Source organism: Gambusia affinis, linkage group LG08, assembly GCF_019740435.1.
Source record: "Gambusia affinis linkage group LG08, SWU_Gaff_1.0, whole genome shotgun sequence".
In the NCBI taxonomy this organism is placed as follows: Eukaryota; Metazoa; Chordata; class Actinopteri; order Cyprinodontiformes; family Poeciliidae; genus Gambusia; species Gambusia affinis.
The window spans coordinates 27,173,245-27,190,645 of record NC_057875.1 but is presented as its reverse complement, the minus strand read 5'-3'; the positions used below and the strand labels follow the sequence as shown (position 1 = coordinate 27,190,645).

The following is a 17,401-nucleotide window of genomic DNA, read 5'->3' as shown; positions in this document are numbered from 1 at the left end:
TTTTTTCTATATCAGGACCGACACACAACTAACAGTTTGACCAACTTTCCTGTCAACAAGACGGTTTACTTTACTTGATTTTTGTCGAGCTCATAGAAGGGCATCAATAGCACCTGGTGTTTGTTGATGCCTTTAAAGATTAGTTTTGATGCATTCAGTGAATAGATGAAACAAGAAGGGTTTTTTTTTTTCAGTCAGGCCTTATCAAAATGAATTTTGCTAATTCTGACTTAAGTCTATCATTCTCTGACTTTTGAAAGGTTCTTTATTTACCTTCCAAGGATATGATAAGATAAGATGACCAGTCTTGTTTTAGGTTGCCCCTGACATGCCTCAGGTCTCTGTTCTATCATCTAGCTGCTGATTGTGCTAATGTGGCTCCTATAAGTGCACCTAATGCAGACAGCATTAGGACCAAAGTGAATTTTCTTGGCTGCTAACTCAATTTCTACACAAACTAAGTGATCTAGAGTCGCTAGGTTGTTTTTTTTTTATTATTATTATTATAATTATTTTCTTTGACATGCTTTTGCAGTCTCTATTTACAGAAGCATGCAAATAGAGACTGCATGCTTTTGCCGTTTAACCGCTGAAAGGATGTGTTAGATGAGACGTTTGGCTCCGTTGTGCGGGTTATTCAGGAAGACATTAAATATTGACTGTGACTCTGACAGAGGTATTTTCCACGGGAATCAGCTCCTCGAGCATGTTATGTCAGAGAGAGAGACAAGATGAAAGAAAAACATCACCTCCACTCAGAATCCCAGCTGCCCGCTGTCACAGCCACGATCGGCTCCAGGACATCTGGACAACAATGGCAGCTTGGTATTCTCTCGGCACTAATCCTCATTATGAAACATGGGAAGTGAGGTCTCGCAGCAAAATTCTCGATACTGATGTGAGCAGAAGATTAAGATAAAAACATCCCTCTCTCTGACAAAGCAGTGGACTAATGCCATGTGAAGGCCTGCGCCTCACATTTATCAGATTATGCGTAGAGGGCCGTTAGGCCGGCGGTCTGGAGAGCCTCGTTCAGCTCAATGGCACCTCAACTTCAGAGTGGCGGTGAAAAACGAGATGAGGACCATCATCCTCCGCATCGGAGATGTCGGGCTTCGCGCGGCAACGCCTCCGCAACTCTTATTTGTCTCTCAATGATGGACGGGCGTTCTGACGGAGGGGTACGTCTTGATCAGATAATAGATGTTGTGACAACAGAAGTTGCTGAATTGGCTTTATCCTCTTAAGAGAACATCCTGGGCCAGTGTGAGCATTTAGGGGTGTTTTTAATATCGCAATATGAGTAACAGGATGTTGGGTCGATACCGGCAAAGCCAGCGACAAGAAGTCAAAGCGATTTTCTCACCGAAGACCCGCCTGTAGCTTGATGTGTTTGGCATGAGCTTTGTTTGCAGGCCACAAGTGTTTTTTGGAACTTTTGGAAGGAAACGCTGTTTGTTTTAGATGGTTATAATTTGACCAAGATGTTTTCCCATCTCCTTCCTTGTTGAGGCAAGCTAGAGCTCACAGTAAGACAAGGTTTTCTCAGTGTGCTGTCAGCGCAGTAGACTGCATCAAGGCATTACAAACTATCCAATTTAGCTGCGTGGGAGCCAAACGGCTGATATTTTATCCAAACAACTCCAATTTCATAGTCACAGCAAGAACGGGGCAGATTAGATTTTGCAGTTGTTTGTCCTTTTAGAAGAACATCCTTTAACTCACGAAAGCAAAGCTGTGAGACTTTCGAGAAATGTCTTGCCTATTTCAAAATATTCGCAGGCAGTTAACATCACAGACATGCTCAGAAAACATAACATCACATGTGTCCTCTAGGGGGTTCCAACGCCGTCTTTAAAGTGTGGAATCAATTTTCAGAGATTAGAAAAAAAAAATCTGGAATGGCAAACATGTTTCACTTTCCCCACTTTTCACAAAGTGGCAGTATTATTATGTAAAATTGACTGTTTTGAACTTTTCGTCATGCTCTAATGTTATTCCCGCCGCAACAACCTACCTAGAATTTTGCTTTGATGCTTTCAAGGATGTTTGAGAAATCCTTTAATCTCCTGTGGCAACCATTCAGCTGTGCAAAACGCCTGGATGGATCTAGCTTCACCTTCGACGACGAGGCTCTGCCGTGGAGCTGAAGTTTCCAAGCTCCTGCATTACAGGGCAGCAGGCCCCGTTCTGCTCCTCCACTCAGCTCCTTCAGACTAGCCAGCAGCAATAATCAATCACCAGGTGGAACTGCACATGTGCTCCTCGTACAAACTACTTAATAGAGAAGCCATGTTGTGACGACTTTCTGAAGATGAAGTTCCTTAAAGAGACAGAGGTTCAATTTCAAGGCACTTGAATACAAAGTAAAAATATTTGATTTAATTAGAATTCTTCTTAAACAACCAGAGGTAACATATTTAATTAAATCTGGACATGAGGCAAATGGTTCAACAGTTACATTTCCTCTTGTCTTTCAAGAAATCTGAGTTGAGAAAAACGACTTGTGACAAATAGCCATGACAACCCTTTTGTTTTTTTGACCTGGTAAATGTCATGTAGCCAAATATTACAGCTGTCCTGAAGAACGTAAAGTTTTTTCTGTCTGAAAGAGCAGGACTAGGATGAATTATGATTAGGAAATCATAAATTAATGGCTAATTTCAAAGCATTAAAATACAGTCAGGATTCCTTTCTGTCATATTTTTTAGACGCAGCATTTTTATAACACTACTAACGTCACCACTACTCTCTACGATCAGGATCTTCCAGTGAAGATGAAAGACCTTGCATTAATACTCGGAAATATTTTTAACATTAGCAAAGAAAATAAAATAAAGCTAGCAAGGATGAAGAAGTGTAAATATTTGAATATCAAATAACCCGCTCCGGCTTCATCAGGTTTTTGTTAAAGATATGAATATAATCGTCAGTGGCAGGCATTACGTAGATTTTGTACTCAAATGATCAGGATGCTTTAAAATGTTAATATAAACTATTGGTATAAATCTTGAATTTGCAGGAACCCTGATCTGTGTTTTGGTTTGATTATTAAGATCAAAGTACTTCAAAGCAATAGCAGAAGTTGAATGTTTGGTCATTTTATGGCCACCGAACTCCACATAGGAGGATTTATGGCTTCTTTTTATGTTTCTGTACCATCAGTAGTGAAAATGTATATTTTCTTTTAACTGTTGAGCTTTGTACAGAGTCTAAGTCATGTATATGCCATGTTTTCCTGCGCAACGCCAAGCCCTGCATTGCTTGGCTGCGGCCCATCGTAAGCAAAGTTGCCCTTTGAACTGCTCTAACATCTAACAGACATTAGCTTTATCTGTTAGCCTAATGTGGCTTTTAAGTTGCTGTAAAACTGCCATCCCCGGCAGATTACAACCAGTGATGGTGGTCAGTTTTCATACACTCATCATCGGCATCAACGTTAGCAGATATGGAGACTTTTAATGTTTCAGGGTAATGTGATTATAACAGCAATGGTTAAAAAGGACATTTTGAGGCTCAGATTGGAATTTATTGTGGATTTTCTCTGATGCTCACAAGTTTTGAGTTCAGGCTTGAATACATGCAGCTCCAACAATGTTTGGTTAAATGTTCCTCTGTCCTTTAGCCATAACACATGGAGGGTTTTGATTTTGCATCAAATTTGACTCTTTATAATTGCAGTTCATTTAAATTAGTTGGTATATCTGTAACCAACCATTTCAAAGTGGTTGAAATCAACGCTTTGGAAGGATCATGTTGTTCTGTTGTACGTATTTTATATCCCATATCTCATTTTGTTTTGCGATTTTTGTTCTTTTGCAACACCTGGTTGGGAAGTATGTCCCATTCAACTGTTCATTTTAGGTGAAGCTGAGTGGAATGTCAATTATGCTGCCACCACCAAGGTTGTGCTCTTTGAAAACTTTGAAAACTTTAGCTTTAAATAGCATAAAGCTACATATTTTTTAAAGTCTAATCAGTAATATTTTTATAACAAATTTATGTCAGATCATGATTTCTTGGTTAATGTCAAGTTGTCATGACAAATACATTTTGAATAATGTCAACTTTGTGTTAAACGTGTCACGATTTACCGAATGACACTTTATGACAACAGTCATAAATATTCATGAAGACATACTCATGTTCATGACAGGTGTTATGTCATGTTTATGACATTGCCGTGGCAGTCTTATTCACAAAGTGTTTTATATATATATATATATATATATATATATATATATATATATATATATATATATATATATATATATATATATATATATATATATATATATATATATATATATATATATATATATATATATATATATATATATATTATTTTTTTATTTTTTTTGCAAAAGTTGTGATAGCACTTGTGTTATTACTACATCTAAAATGTCAAAATGTCATTTTAAGAGTAATGAAAAGGGCTTTCAAAGGGTGCTCACTTAATTTCTTCGTATTTTGTGTTTATGTAACTATAGACCCCATATCAGTACATTTGCCATAGGTTGAAGGCTATGATGATGCTACATAATTTATGTTGTAAAGTTTATCTTGGAAGCAGTGAACATTAACTTTTACTGTAATCTGAATTTGTGGCAACCAGGTAGACATACAGTATAAAAGTGAGTTATTAAGTAAGTCCCAGGCACATTGTGCCATTTTATAGGACAAACAAGTGACTGCGTTACCTTCAGTTGTTATGAAGATGCTGAACATACCAAAAATAATGTTAAAAAAGAAATTTGTCTTTGCATCTGATGCCTTGAAATTGGCCTCTGTCTCTTTAAGGAAGTCCTACCTTTACCACTCCCTCTTCAGCACATTATCACAGCAATGCTTCTCCATGATGCCGTTTACAACCATTCTTAGAAGCTCCGCAGATGCACAGTTACAACAAGTGTTTGCTCATTGCTGCTGCCGCTAGTCTGAAGGAGCACTCTGCGGGGAGGGACAGAAGCTCCAAGGCAAAGCTTTGGCTAAACAGGCGGCGCTTCGCATGAGCAGCCGTTATGGCACCCCTGAATGGTTGCCATGGGAGATTCAAGGATTTCTCAAGCATGCATGAATGAGTCAAAGCAACATTTGATGAGAGAATTACGTTACAGTTTCATATACAGATTAAAAAAGTCATATTTACGTAATATTATGTAGCATAAGACTTGCATGGAACATAATAACTGATATCAATGCTTACATTGAAAGAATCAGCAGAAAACCTCAATGTTGGTGTTTTACTCAGCTGATTAGTTTTCATTTGGGTTTTTGTTTGAAATTTTTATATACTGGATAAATACTTGGAAAGCAAGAACTCTGGAAGTTTGAAGTGGAACAGAAACTTGTGGCTGAATTGTCAAGACATCAACATAATTGCAGCAAGATGTTCTTCTCTGTAGCTTAGAAATAAAGGCTAAGCTCAAGATGTACATATGGATATTATTATGTTTTCCCCCACTGGGATTAATAAAGCTTCACTCAGTTGTGGTAAATTTGAATATATCTCTTATTAAACATCTGTCGTTCATGACTCCAATGACTTCTGTCATCAATATCTTTTGTCCTTAATCATTGACATCTGCTGTTATATTTTGGACAAACACAAGAAAAATGACATAAATAAATATGCAACACTGTCAATCCAGTGTTATTTAATAAAATTGAATATGATATGGATTTCAAATGTTCCATCAAAGTAAAGGAAGAAGTAGTTCAATGCAGCCCCTGTATCTCATAGACACTCGAACATTCATGGCCCAAATGTTTTGGGATAACATTTGGAATCTGATATGTTCAGTGAGCTGCTTTCAAATTTGAACAACCTCTCTGTTGCCATGGTAACTGTTAGTAAAGTTATACATGTGACTACGTAAATGTTAGAAGTGTTGCTATTAATGTCTTGGCAGCTTTATGGCCACCAAACCACACATAGGAGGAGGATTTATGGCTTCTTTTCATGTTTCTGTACCATCAGTAGTGAAAATGTATATTTTCTTTTAACTGTTGAGCTTTCCACAGAATCTAAGTCATGTATATGCCATGTTTTCCTGCGCAACACCAAGCCCTGCATGGCTTGGCTGCGGCCCATCGTAAGCAAAGTTGCCCTTTGAACTGCTCAAACATCTAACAGACATTAGCTTTATCTGTTAGCCTAATGTGGCTTTTAAGTTGCTGTGAAAACTGCCATCCTCGGCAGATTAAAACCAGTGATGGTGGTCAGTTTTCATACACTCATCGTGGGTGTGAGTTTTAGCTGACTTTGAGGCTTTTAAAATTTTAACTCAATGGCAATGATTTAAAAACACAAAATTTGGGGCTCAGATAAGAATTTAGTGTGGACTTTGTTTTTTTTATATACCCACACAAATAAAGCTTTAATTTTCGGCTGAAATTTAAGCACACATCCCAACTAATATTATTTTTAATGCATACTGGTAGTAAAGTTAAAGATATGAACTACATCAATGTTAGAAAAGAGCCCAAAGACAAGGAGACATTATGGTCACACAGCATCTAGGCTCACCTGCATTGCTTTGTGCTGCAACAGTTTCTGCTGGTTATAGGAAAGCCTGGCTGTCATCACAGAGAGTGAACTCGCTGATTCTTCTTGCTGTTGTCAAATTGCTCTGACTATCAGACACTAAACGGTATTAGAAATAGTGTCAAAGTAAACTAAAATAGTGTTAATGTCTTTGTTGGCACAATAGCGATAGAAATAAAAGAGTTACAGGAAGGAGCTGAGTGTTGCGTTTATACAGCAGAAGTCAGATCCAGTTTCTTTTGTTTGCTTTTTCTCAACTCCTGTCTTTGAGTACACAGCAAGTAAAACGTTTTATTTATTTTTTTTATGCATTGCATTGAAGTTTTAGTTTGAAAGAGACTCTACTGGCTGCTACAACTCACAGTGCTTAGTGCTCTGCCTAATGTATGAAGCAGAAAAAACACTGAACTAAATTACAGCATTTTTTGTGGAAACATTCCACTGGAACACCACTGAGACTTTTAAGGAATCATCAGTAGGTCATAGGTCATATCAAAATAGAGAATAAGCATGAATTGACTCATTATTGATTTGTCTTTTAATTTAACTAGTAAACAAGCAAGACTGTGCATGTACTATGCTATGGTCTTAACTGTTCATACCAAACAGTTAGCCCTGTCCGGGGCTTCATAACTACAATCACAGTGACACCTCACCAACTGAACACTGTATTAAAAGGAAAGCATTAGGTAAAATCTGATTTTTTTTTTTAGCTTTGCATGATGCTATAATGTTATTCCCTCATCAAAAACACAATCTGTGGTGTTGCTTTCATTCTTTCAAGCATGTTTTAGAGACTCCTTTATCTCCATGGCCAACCCAGTCTCACTCCCGACTCGTCATATTATATTGACGCATGGGACGTCCGTCCTCGTCACATGTTGATGCGCGGGGTACCCCTTTCATGTCAATATGTGACGCAAGGGGTTTTACCATATGCCTATCTGTAATTTTTTCACTAAACCTAACCAATCGTGGGGTTTTGAAGGTTCGGTAGTTTTGCGAGAACCCTTCGCGTGAATAATCCATGTAAAACATGCGACCTTCCCACATCGTCAACATGTGACGCTGAAGGAACCTGCCCAAGTCGTCAAGGGTTGACGCGAAAGGGGTACCCTTCACGTCAATATGTGACGCATGGTCAGAAGGCGTCCCGACTCGTCAATATATGACGAGTCGGGAGTGAGAATGTGTTGCCATGGCAACCAGTCAGCTGTGCAAAACGCCTGATTGCTCCCCCTGTGAGCTTCAGTTTCCAAGCTTCGGCCTCACAGAGCAGCCCTCTCTGCAACTCCCCCTCCCTGCTCCTCCAGACTAGCCAGCAGCAATTAGCAAACACCTGGTGGAACTGTGCATCTTCTGAGCTCATTATGGGAGCTACTTGTCAGTGAAACGCTGGTAAAAACATTGCTACGGGGCTAATAGAGGAGCCATATTGTTTTATAAAGAGACAGAGGGCCAATTTCAAGGTGTTAAATTACAAAGTAAAAATATTTGATATATTTAGCATTTTTTGAACAACTGTTGATAACAGTAAGGAAAACACCTAATACTACCCATATAAAGGAACTTATAGCACATTTTACATAATGAATATAATGGTAAAAGATAGTCAAATAGAGAAGTTAAATTTCAGGCCTAAGGCTAAATTCGAATCCCCAACCTTTAGCAACGCAGTGTTACACACAGATATAATTTCACTTGGATGTGAGGCATAAGGTTCAACTCTTGCGTTTGGCTTAATTGTCAAAGACTTTGAGATTTTGAGTTGAGAAAAATGACTTAAGGCAAATAGCTATAATATTACGTTAGCTTTTTATCCTGATAAATCTCATTATGTAGCAGGATGTTACAGATGTACTTAAAGATAAAGTATTTTTCCGTCAAACTAAATTTCAAGAGTGCACTGTCTTGAATGTGATGGGTGAGCGAATGTAGAGTATTACTGATGAAATGTGCTGTTCTCTTGCTGCCATTTCACTAACTGAGCTCTCAGGCATACACACGCCGGTGATTTTAATGAAGTATCATGTATCGTAACGGAGACATGTTTCTTCCTAAATGGCTCGGATCAGTGTCAGGAACAAAAAATAATATAAATCCTGATTGTCGCAGTGGTGGGTCTGATGTTTATACAGAGTCGGGGAAAATCCAAGAACACAAACTCTGTTGTAGCAGAATGTATTAACAAAGTGTTAAATCCTGTGAAGAGGCTGTCAGCAACTCACGGACAGGAATGGATTTTCCCAGAGGACAGATCAACCTCAAAGCAAAGAAACAAATAATAATTACACTTTATCCAAATCTGGGAATCCTGCCATCGGGGAATTCTTTCTTCTCTTTTTTTTTTTTTTTTTCCAGCTACATGATTTATACCCCATTTAGTATATAATCAGATTTTATTGGCTTTGACAGCAGAACATGTTGCATCTTCTAATGTTTATACCATGATGTAGAAAAGCATTGGCTTATGCCCTTTCCAGACTCTCACTAAGTGGGATCATCAAAACATTTACTTTCCTTCTGTTTCACTCGACCATCAGTAGTGCTTTAAAGACAGATATGTTTTTTTGGAAAGCGCAAGCCTGCGCTAAATAGTTACAGAATATAATCCGGTGCTCTGCTCCTCTGGGCCTATCAACTGACCAAATTTTTACGAACATGTGTTTCTGACAGCCACTTCATAACTTGTCAGCACCGGGAGGTCTGAGGAGAATTGAACCTCGGGCTTGTAGTCAGCACAGCTCCTTTATTATGACTGTTTATTGTTTTTTCTCCAGCATGCTGCTGTGTTCGCATGCTGGGAATCTGTCTCTTAAAAACCCGAGGAGAGGCGGCGGCCGATACCGCTGGTTTTACTCACCTTTCATGTCAGATCCCGCTGCGAAGCCAGGTGATTTCGCTCTGCTTTATTTGCTCTTGCAAAAACAAAAGAAAATAAAATATTTATTTATTTATTTTAAATCCCACAGGGTCACCATTAGCTTAAGAAGAGTAATAACAGAGATTCTCAGTTAACAACTCACATCTGACCTTCTTCCAGCGGTATGAGCTCAGGCTAACTGAGCTGATTGACTTGACTTGTGAAACACACACCCCTGATATTTTGTCGGTGTTGGCAGATCCATTCAGCTTGTCTTTGGATGGGTGATTGTGGTTCCAGTTGTAAGATCAAATTGCTTCAAAACAGTTGTGCAATGTGATTTTAAGCGTGTAGTCCTGTGGAGAAGTATTGGCATGCAAACAAAATGTCTTCTGCTTTTGCAGAAGACATTGGTTTTCGTCACGCTTACTGTACATGTTTCAGATCTTCAAACATGTTTAGTGTTGAGCAAAGAAAACGTCAGTACAAATATAAATTCAACTTTCAAACAAACAATTGATTCAATCAATCAATCAAGTTTATTTGTATGGCACATTGCAGCTTTACATTGTGAAAATATAAATCCACTGTACAGTCACCATTTGTTAAACCAGTAGCAGATTTTACAGTAATTTTGTCAAATGCAATCATCGAAACACATCAAATATGTTTGTCAGTGTTCTAGTTATTAGGGCTCTCAAGCAGCTCTTAGCAGGTTTGTTTTGTAGTCTTGATTTAAAGGAAGTCAGTGTTTCATCTTTTGCAGCTTTTTGAAAGTTTCCTTAAAGGAAAGAAGAAAAAATAAACGTCATTGCTTTCCTTAAACCCAGTAGTTGTGCCAATCTGTTCCTCAGGTTTTGGCAGTAAATGCCATAAACCTTTTCCAAAAATTGTGGAACAACTCTGGTTCCCTCTGTTTCGCAGAACAGTTTGAAAGCTGGTGGGTTTTTGAGCAGAACTGTTTATTCCCATAATTTCTCCGGGTTTATTTTCCAGCTGTTTGGAATGAGCGTCAGGGTCCTTTGAAGTCAATTTTTCTTTGAAACAACCGTTGCAAATAAAAACCCCCGAGTTAGCTACTCATTTCAGTGTGGTGTGTTAGTGGCAGTCAGCCTCGGTGCTTTTTCTAAAACAAAGAGAAAATAGCCGAAATTAGGCTTCATTTGGACAAAACAATGGTGTTTGGATGGTGTCAATTTGGAAATTATGGCTTTTCTCAGGGTTGTTGTTTTGATCATTATCTCTTTATTTATGGCAATAATATGGACATGGCACACCAACTCACAAATGGCAGTTTTGCATAACTCAGACTGGAGGAGGAGGTTGATCATGTTTGGTCATGTGATAGTGATGGTGATGCAGCAAAGGATTATGGGATCTTTATCAGAATCAAAGAAACAGTGGTTGTCAAAAGGGTATTGGAATATAAATAAAATATTTCAACATGAATGTAAATGTTGGTTATCTGCCATAACATCAATATATAATGGATATTTAGATCAGCTCAAATTGAAATGATTTACTTTGAAGCAGTCTATCAAACACATTAAGTTAAGACACACAACAGCGAATATCCATGGTCACACCAACAACAACTTTAAATCATCCTCATATTTTGTTTGATCCATACTGGCAGAACAGTTTCCTAAATTACTTTATTCTTTCGGCTGTGAAAACATAAAGCAGTCTCATTTCCAGTACGTTTTGCTTTTAGGCCTAAGAAAAACGAAATGCACCGACTACTGATTCTATGAAATCTTTCCTCTATTTTTGGAAAATACATGAATGAAGATTTAAAGTTTCTTTTCCAACAATATCTGTAAAATCTCATCACTCAATGTAGAAAAACAATCCGTCATAAGGGGAGTCGGGATAATGACTATCGGTTTAAGAGGGCAGGAAAATGTGGAATTGGTTATTTACATGGAACGTGTTCAGAAAGGGAAACGCCTAAACAATGTGGGACACTGCAGCACTGGAGTTCCTCAAACCTGGATTGCCTGTGAAGCAGTTGCCATTGTCCTACAGTCGGTCAAAACAGGCCGACTGTTTTGAAGTGAAGAGGCAGCGTTTCATAGGTGTACTAGTTAACTTTACTAGCACTTGAAGGAGCTTGATGTGGGTCCCATTGTGTGTTCGCATGTAGCAAGCTGCTTTTCTTGGGTCATTTCCCAGTACATGTGGCATCTTTTTGACAAATCTGTGTAGAGGGACACAGCATATACAAATGAGCCAAACGTTTCCAACATCGGACCAATGGGATTTCCGTCATCTTAAGCAGACTCCCAGCAGAACCCTCACTGAACTCTCTCTGATGGTATTGCTGACTGATGGTGAAGATAGTGAAATGTCTCCAGATTAAAAAAAACACATCATCAGATACTTCAATAATTCTGGAGCACAAAAAGGCCTCCAGTGTTTGGTTTATAAGAGACTGAGTTGTTTTTCTGTAGCTGAAGGTTCAGTGTCAATCGATGAAAAGAATCCGTCATGGTTCCAAGAAACCAGGACATAAAACGCATCATGCAATGTCACTGAGAACATACCATTCGGTCAGCATATACAAAAGAATATGTAGTTTGAATTTCATGTATTGGATTTCTTTTTGTAAAGTGCCTTGTGAATTGATGCTGTCAAATAAATTGAAATGAATTTAAGTTAAATTGACTTCAACAACAGGCATAAGTAACATTAGTTGGATTCAATCTATGTTTTTTCTTGAATGCTTCCCAGGTCTGCTTAATGTTGTTTTACAATATTTTTTTATTTTTTATTTTTTACTTATGTCATCAAATTCTTCCACTCTTATTTGCTAATGAAATGCCTTTCGTAAGTGATGTTGGATGATTGTTCAGTTTGGCCTGAACAATGCCTGGTCTCCCTGTGCACCAAACTCTGTACAGATCAACCAATCAACTTGGCGGTGAACATTTTTCTTCACCATAAAGAGCAAAATGACTTCGCCCATTTGTTTCCCATGCTTCCCACCCATAACACTCACATCCACTCATCTCCGTCTGTTGATTTGAATTGATAAGCTGGAGCTGAGGTGAAAGCCTCTGCACCCCATCTGCCTTTTACATGATGCCTTTCCTTTAGCCTTTCCTGCTCTTGATGGAGCATTGTTTCTTTCCTTTCCTGTTTTGGTTGGGCTTGACAAACATATAGATAGAGCTGGCAATCTGGGAGCTGCAGTTTGCGTGAAACATTCTCCAGCTTTTGTTCTCTCGGTTCTAGATTTTCCTCGGGAGGACCAAAGAGACAGCACGATCAGAAAATCTTTATGCAAATAAACTGCGGCGATAAACGCCGCTGCGCCTGTTGAAGCCTGGTTCTGTGGATAAGTCGGCAATGATCTCTTAATTCCACTCTCTTTAGAGCACTTTAACTCTGTATTTGCCATGGAGCTGGTTGCCATTCAAGGTTGCCGAACTAACTCGGGCAAGGCGGTGACTGGTCCTGATCTATATTAAGAGGACAACTGCAGGTCCGTTGCATAATATTGTCAGATTGGCGCTGACATCAGAAAAGAGGTCAGCCAATGGCGGCTTTCTGCTGGTGAGCCTTTAAAGTATCAGTCGGTAGACCTGTTTACATTACCTGGCCTTGCTAACGGGGAGTCGCTCCTTCAAACATATTCAAAGCCTTTCCTTCCTCAAAACAATATCAAATTCTAAAAGTGTAGCTCTGTTTAAATATATCCGTGCTATCTGTAGTCTTTTGTCGCTCTGCATTCCCATGCATTGTCATTCAGAACGTCAGCCTACAACCCTAAAGCAGTATTCACACAATGAGACTGTCATTAATTGTTAGAGGCTCCACAGGATGGCTTTAAATAGACCCTGTGTAAGATTTATTTTTTTTGTTTCTTTTGTCATCTGAGGAATCCATAAGCAGCTAGTCAAGAATAATTTCTTACATGTCAGTCAAGGTAACAACCAAAAGTAGGTCAATTAAAATGACAGATTGTGTTAGAAGTAAACAAAGATTTTCCAAATCAATCGAAGTTATACTGAATAAATTTACACTTCTGAGTAGTTTTTTTTTTGTTTTTTTTTTTTAGTGTTTTGTTTTTTTTTGTTTTACATTGTCACATATTCCCTAATTCACTCCTGCGGTCAATTTGAACGTGTTATTTCTGTTATCTAGTCCCAAAGAGGAAGCCAGCAGATATTTGAGTGATTTCAAATATGACACTTGTTTCCCTGAGGAGATAAAGGACTCCTCTCTGACCCTGGTTACACAGAGGAAAACCTGCTGAAAACCTGAAGACCAAAAGAGGAGTTAGCTAATGTTGTGTTGATAAGAACAAAGTAATATTTTTAGTAGAATTTATTTATTTATTTAATTATTTATTTATTTATTGTGGAAGCACTAGCTGTCCTGCAACTAATGATTGTTAATAAAGATAATTATATTTTAGTACACAGATACACCCAAGTTTCAAATAAAAAAATAGTTTGTGTTTTCCAAAATAAAATAAAAAAGTCTCTGAAACACCGACATCATCACAGTGTGTGACAGATGATTTTTTTTTTTAAATGAACGAAGGTACTCAAGAATAAAATGCAGATGTTGCTCAATTATTAACTATTATCTGGTCATAATGACACTGGATATGGTTGAACTGATTGCCAATTGTTATCTGTCTTGATTCAGAGTTGGATAGACGTCTGTGTCCATTTCCTGCTGTTCATGACGCTTGGGGTACATTCAGCTGCAACTGGAAAAGTGGTCAATGATATTGACAGAAGAGTCCCTGATTTGGTAAGAATTGGAAATTAAACCGTTTAGGCAACAATTTTAATGATGAATTAAATACTGTTGGTGTTATCTGTACATAAAATCACACTGAACATTTCCTGCTTTAGATCAGTCAAGAAATCATGTCCATTTAGGAAATACCAGAATAATGAAGAATAGACCTTTAAGTAGATTTCCTTGGTTAGGTAGAATTGTCTGTAGTTATTGCTTCAAGCTCTTCATGATAGTTTGTTGGAATTCTTTTTGACAGTATTAGTACAACTGAGTCAAGTCTGTAGTCTGCCCTGCTGGCTACTGCAAAGCATTAACGTTGTTGTTCACTTTCTATTTGATTTAGAAGACCAAGTTGTACATTTTCTATTTGGGAGAGCCATTGGTGCCCAACTTTTCATTTTCTGGCAGAAATCTGGAAATGTTGCTTAAATATTTCCACGTAAACGTCTTCCCGCATGATGCTCTTCATTTTGTTAATTGCAACTTTTGCTTGACCAGCGGTGTGTTTGGTAATCCTAACTAACCCTACAACAAGAAATGTTTAGTTTTATTTCATGCCAGTCAGCGGGAAATAAGTGTGTATGTAAACCTTTGGATTCCGGATGTCTTCAATAAAACACAAAAATGTTTTTACTTTTGCTACTTTTCTTTCAACAGAGACAAAATATTCCAAAAGATTACAAAATCCCCATCAAGTTCATTCCCAAAGAAACGGTAAGTCGTCTTCCTCTCTCCCTGTGTTCATTTTTTAATAAATAAATAAAAAAAACAGTTTGGCTTATCAGTCAATCAATCAATCAAGTTTATTTGTATAGCACATTTCAGCAACGAGGCAGTTCAAAAGTGTGCCACTTTAAAAATTATGTATCTCAATGTTATTAAAGCTAAAGTATAATCAGTAATACTTTTATAACAGATTTATGTCAAATCATGATTTCTTGGTTAATGTCAAGTTGTCATAAGAAAGACATTTTGAATAATGTCAACTTTGTATTAAAAGTGTCATGATTTACCGAATGACACTTTATGACAACAGTCATAAATATTCATGAAGATGTACTCATGTTCATGACAGGTGTTATGTCATGTTTATGATAAACATGTCAAATAAAGTGTTACCCACTGGGTAAACCAAGTTTTTTTAAAATCTTTAAAGTATTTTGGTTCTGTGTTGTTCAGTGATTTATTAGATGTCAGCAGTTTTCTTAAGGTTTATTCTTTAAAAAACTGCTGATAGTTTTTTAAGGATAAACTGTCAGAACTGAGTGATGTGTTCTATGCTCCTGGTTTTAGTCAGAACGCCAGCAGCAGCGTTCTGGATCAGCTGATGGGTTTTTTTAATAAACGCATGGATGAGTTCAATACCTTTAAGATAAAAAATTAAAACCTTCACGACCCAAACATTATGACCACTCAAAAAAAATACCTCTTATAAAAGAGGCACTTTGGCAATCACAGGTTATTCGCAGTATTCCAACATCCTAAATTTTATGAACATTTCACCAATAACACAGTGGGACAACCAAGCCATTTGCCCATACAACTGACTGTATATTTCCAAACTCATAGGATGTGATGGATTCTATACATTTTATCTCAAAGACCCCAATACAAGCAATAATCTATCAGTCTGGAAGATTCTATCCTCTCCAGTTCCAGACAACCCAGGTCATACTGAATATGTCCATTTCTTTCATCTCTCCTGAGATGGATTTTCTTACTAAAACTGTTGCATATTTTTCACAGATTTTCTGTTTGTTTTTTTGTTGTTGTTGTTTTGTCTATGTTTTCCTCCAGGGCGATATGTGTTGGGCAAAATTAAACCTTTACTACTTGGAGGAGAGCTTGAAGGATTTATCTGAAAAGTTTGGAAACATTTCATCTAATAAACTCAACATACAAATACTCATCCAATTCATTGAAGAGAAGCGGATAGGAATCAGTAATATGGTGAGTTCCCATAATTCATTATCATATAAATAATGACTTTGCTGACGATCTAGAAGACTTTAGAAGACGTGTGATTGTATCTGCTTATCACTTATGACTAATTGCTAGTGCCTCCGTTCTCATCCTTACAGAATCCACAAATGTTAGAGTTTGAGTGCCACTACAGAGTTGATAAGTGGGAAACGGGGAAATACTTTAACTTTGTTGAGGAGGTGTGTAATACTGCAGACAGAGAAAGACCTGAAGAGGAATGTGATCCACCTCCCTGTCCCACCACACCGATACCAACAGAAGAATCCTCTTCAGGTACCGTCGGCTTAATTCTTCTTGTAGTCAGAGGAGAAACTACACTAAGGTTTGGATGTGAACCTTAGTAAAAACCAATCAACAGATATTCTGCAGAAAAAACTTAGTAAAATCTTTAAAGTTATGTGCGTGATGATATGGATAAACTACAGCATGTGGATTTAGGTTTGGAGACAATTTGACTAACATATAGAATGTTGAACTTTATCTATGATTTGCTAAGAAAGGCAGAAAGAAGCAAAGGAAGAAAGAAATATTTACATTTTCAAAAACACGTCGAGTTCAACTCAACTTCATGACGATGCATTCATAGATGAACGTTCAGAATTATGAACCATCCTGAAATGAACAGAACGCCTTTGTAATCCCAGATATTTTGAAAAACGTCCAGCTCAGTCATTTTGAAATAATATTGCGCTAGTCACACTCTTGAAAAGCTGTGCACAATCAGTATCCCGTTCAAAATAAAGTTTGTATTTTCTACTCAAATAAAACGGCAGCTTTGGTTGACCAAGAAAAAAATTCAACAACTTTTTTTTTCTTCTTTCTTATTGTCACATGAAAAACCAAAAACGAAACTGTTCTGTGAAACCTTTTTAGAACAGTGAACCTGAGTAGTGTAAATAAATCCACTGTTCTAAAAACCAGAAAGAAACAAGCCGCCTTTCTTGTGAGCATAAACAGAAGTTTGTTTTCCCAAAAGTGAGATTTTTATAGCCGTATGAAATGTTTCTGCTGCATTTTGTGGAGTACTTGTAAACTACAATGCTTGAATCGAAGTGCTTGTTTGCGAACCTCAGAGGGTTATCTAGATTCAGTGTGTTGCCGAGTTTAAACTCTCCTACGTGGCCAATGCTTTAGTGTGTGGCAGATCCTCTTCAATAGCTGAATGGTGGCCTAAATTCTTGTATAACAAAGAGCAGACTGTTTTGTCTTTGGCCTGAGGGGGTCTCAACACATGTAAATCCTTTATCCTA

At 37.7% G+C, this 17,401-nt stretch overlaps 1 protein-coding gene across 1 annotated transcript in view; it reads left to right on the top strand.

Annotated features, from left to right (window-relative positions):
• kitlga (kit ligand a) overlaps positions 1-17,401 on the top strand; it is a 40,868-nt gene that overhangs the window by 15,410 nt on the left and 8,057 nt on the right. The window contains exons 2-5 of the mRNA XM_044124008.1: positions 14,070-14,177; positions 14,826-14,882; positions 15,966-16,118; positions 16,250-16,424. Coding sequence (XP_043979943.1) covers positions 14,070-14,177; positions 14,826-14,882; positions 15,966-16,118; positions 16,250-16,424 — 493 coding nt within the window. The remainder of the gene's footprint in view (positions 1-14,069; positions 14,178-14,825; positions 14,883-15,965; positions 16,119-16,249; positions 16,425-17,401) is intronic.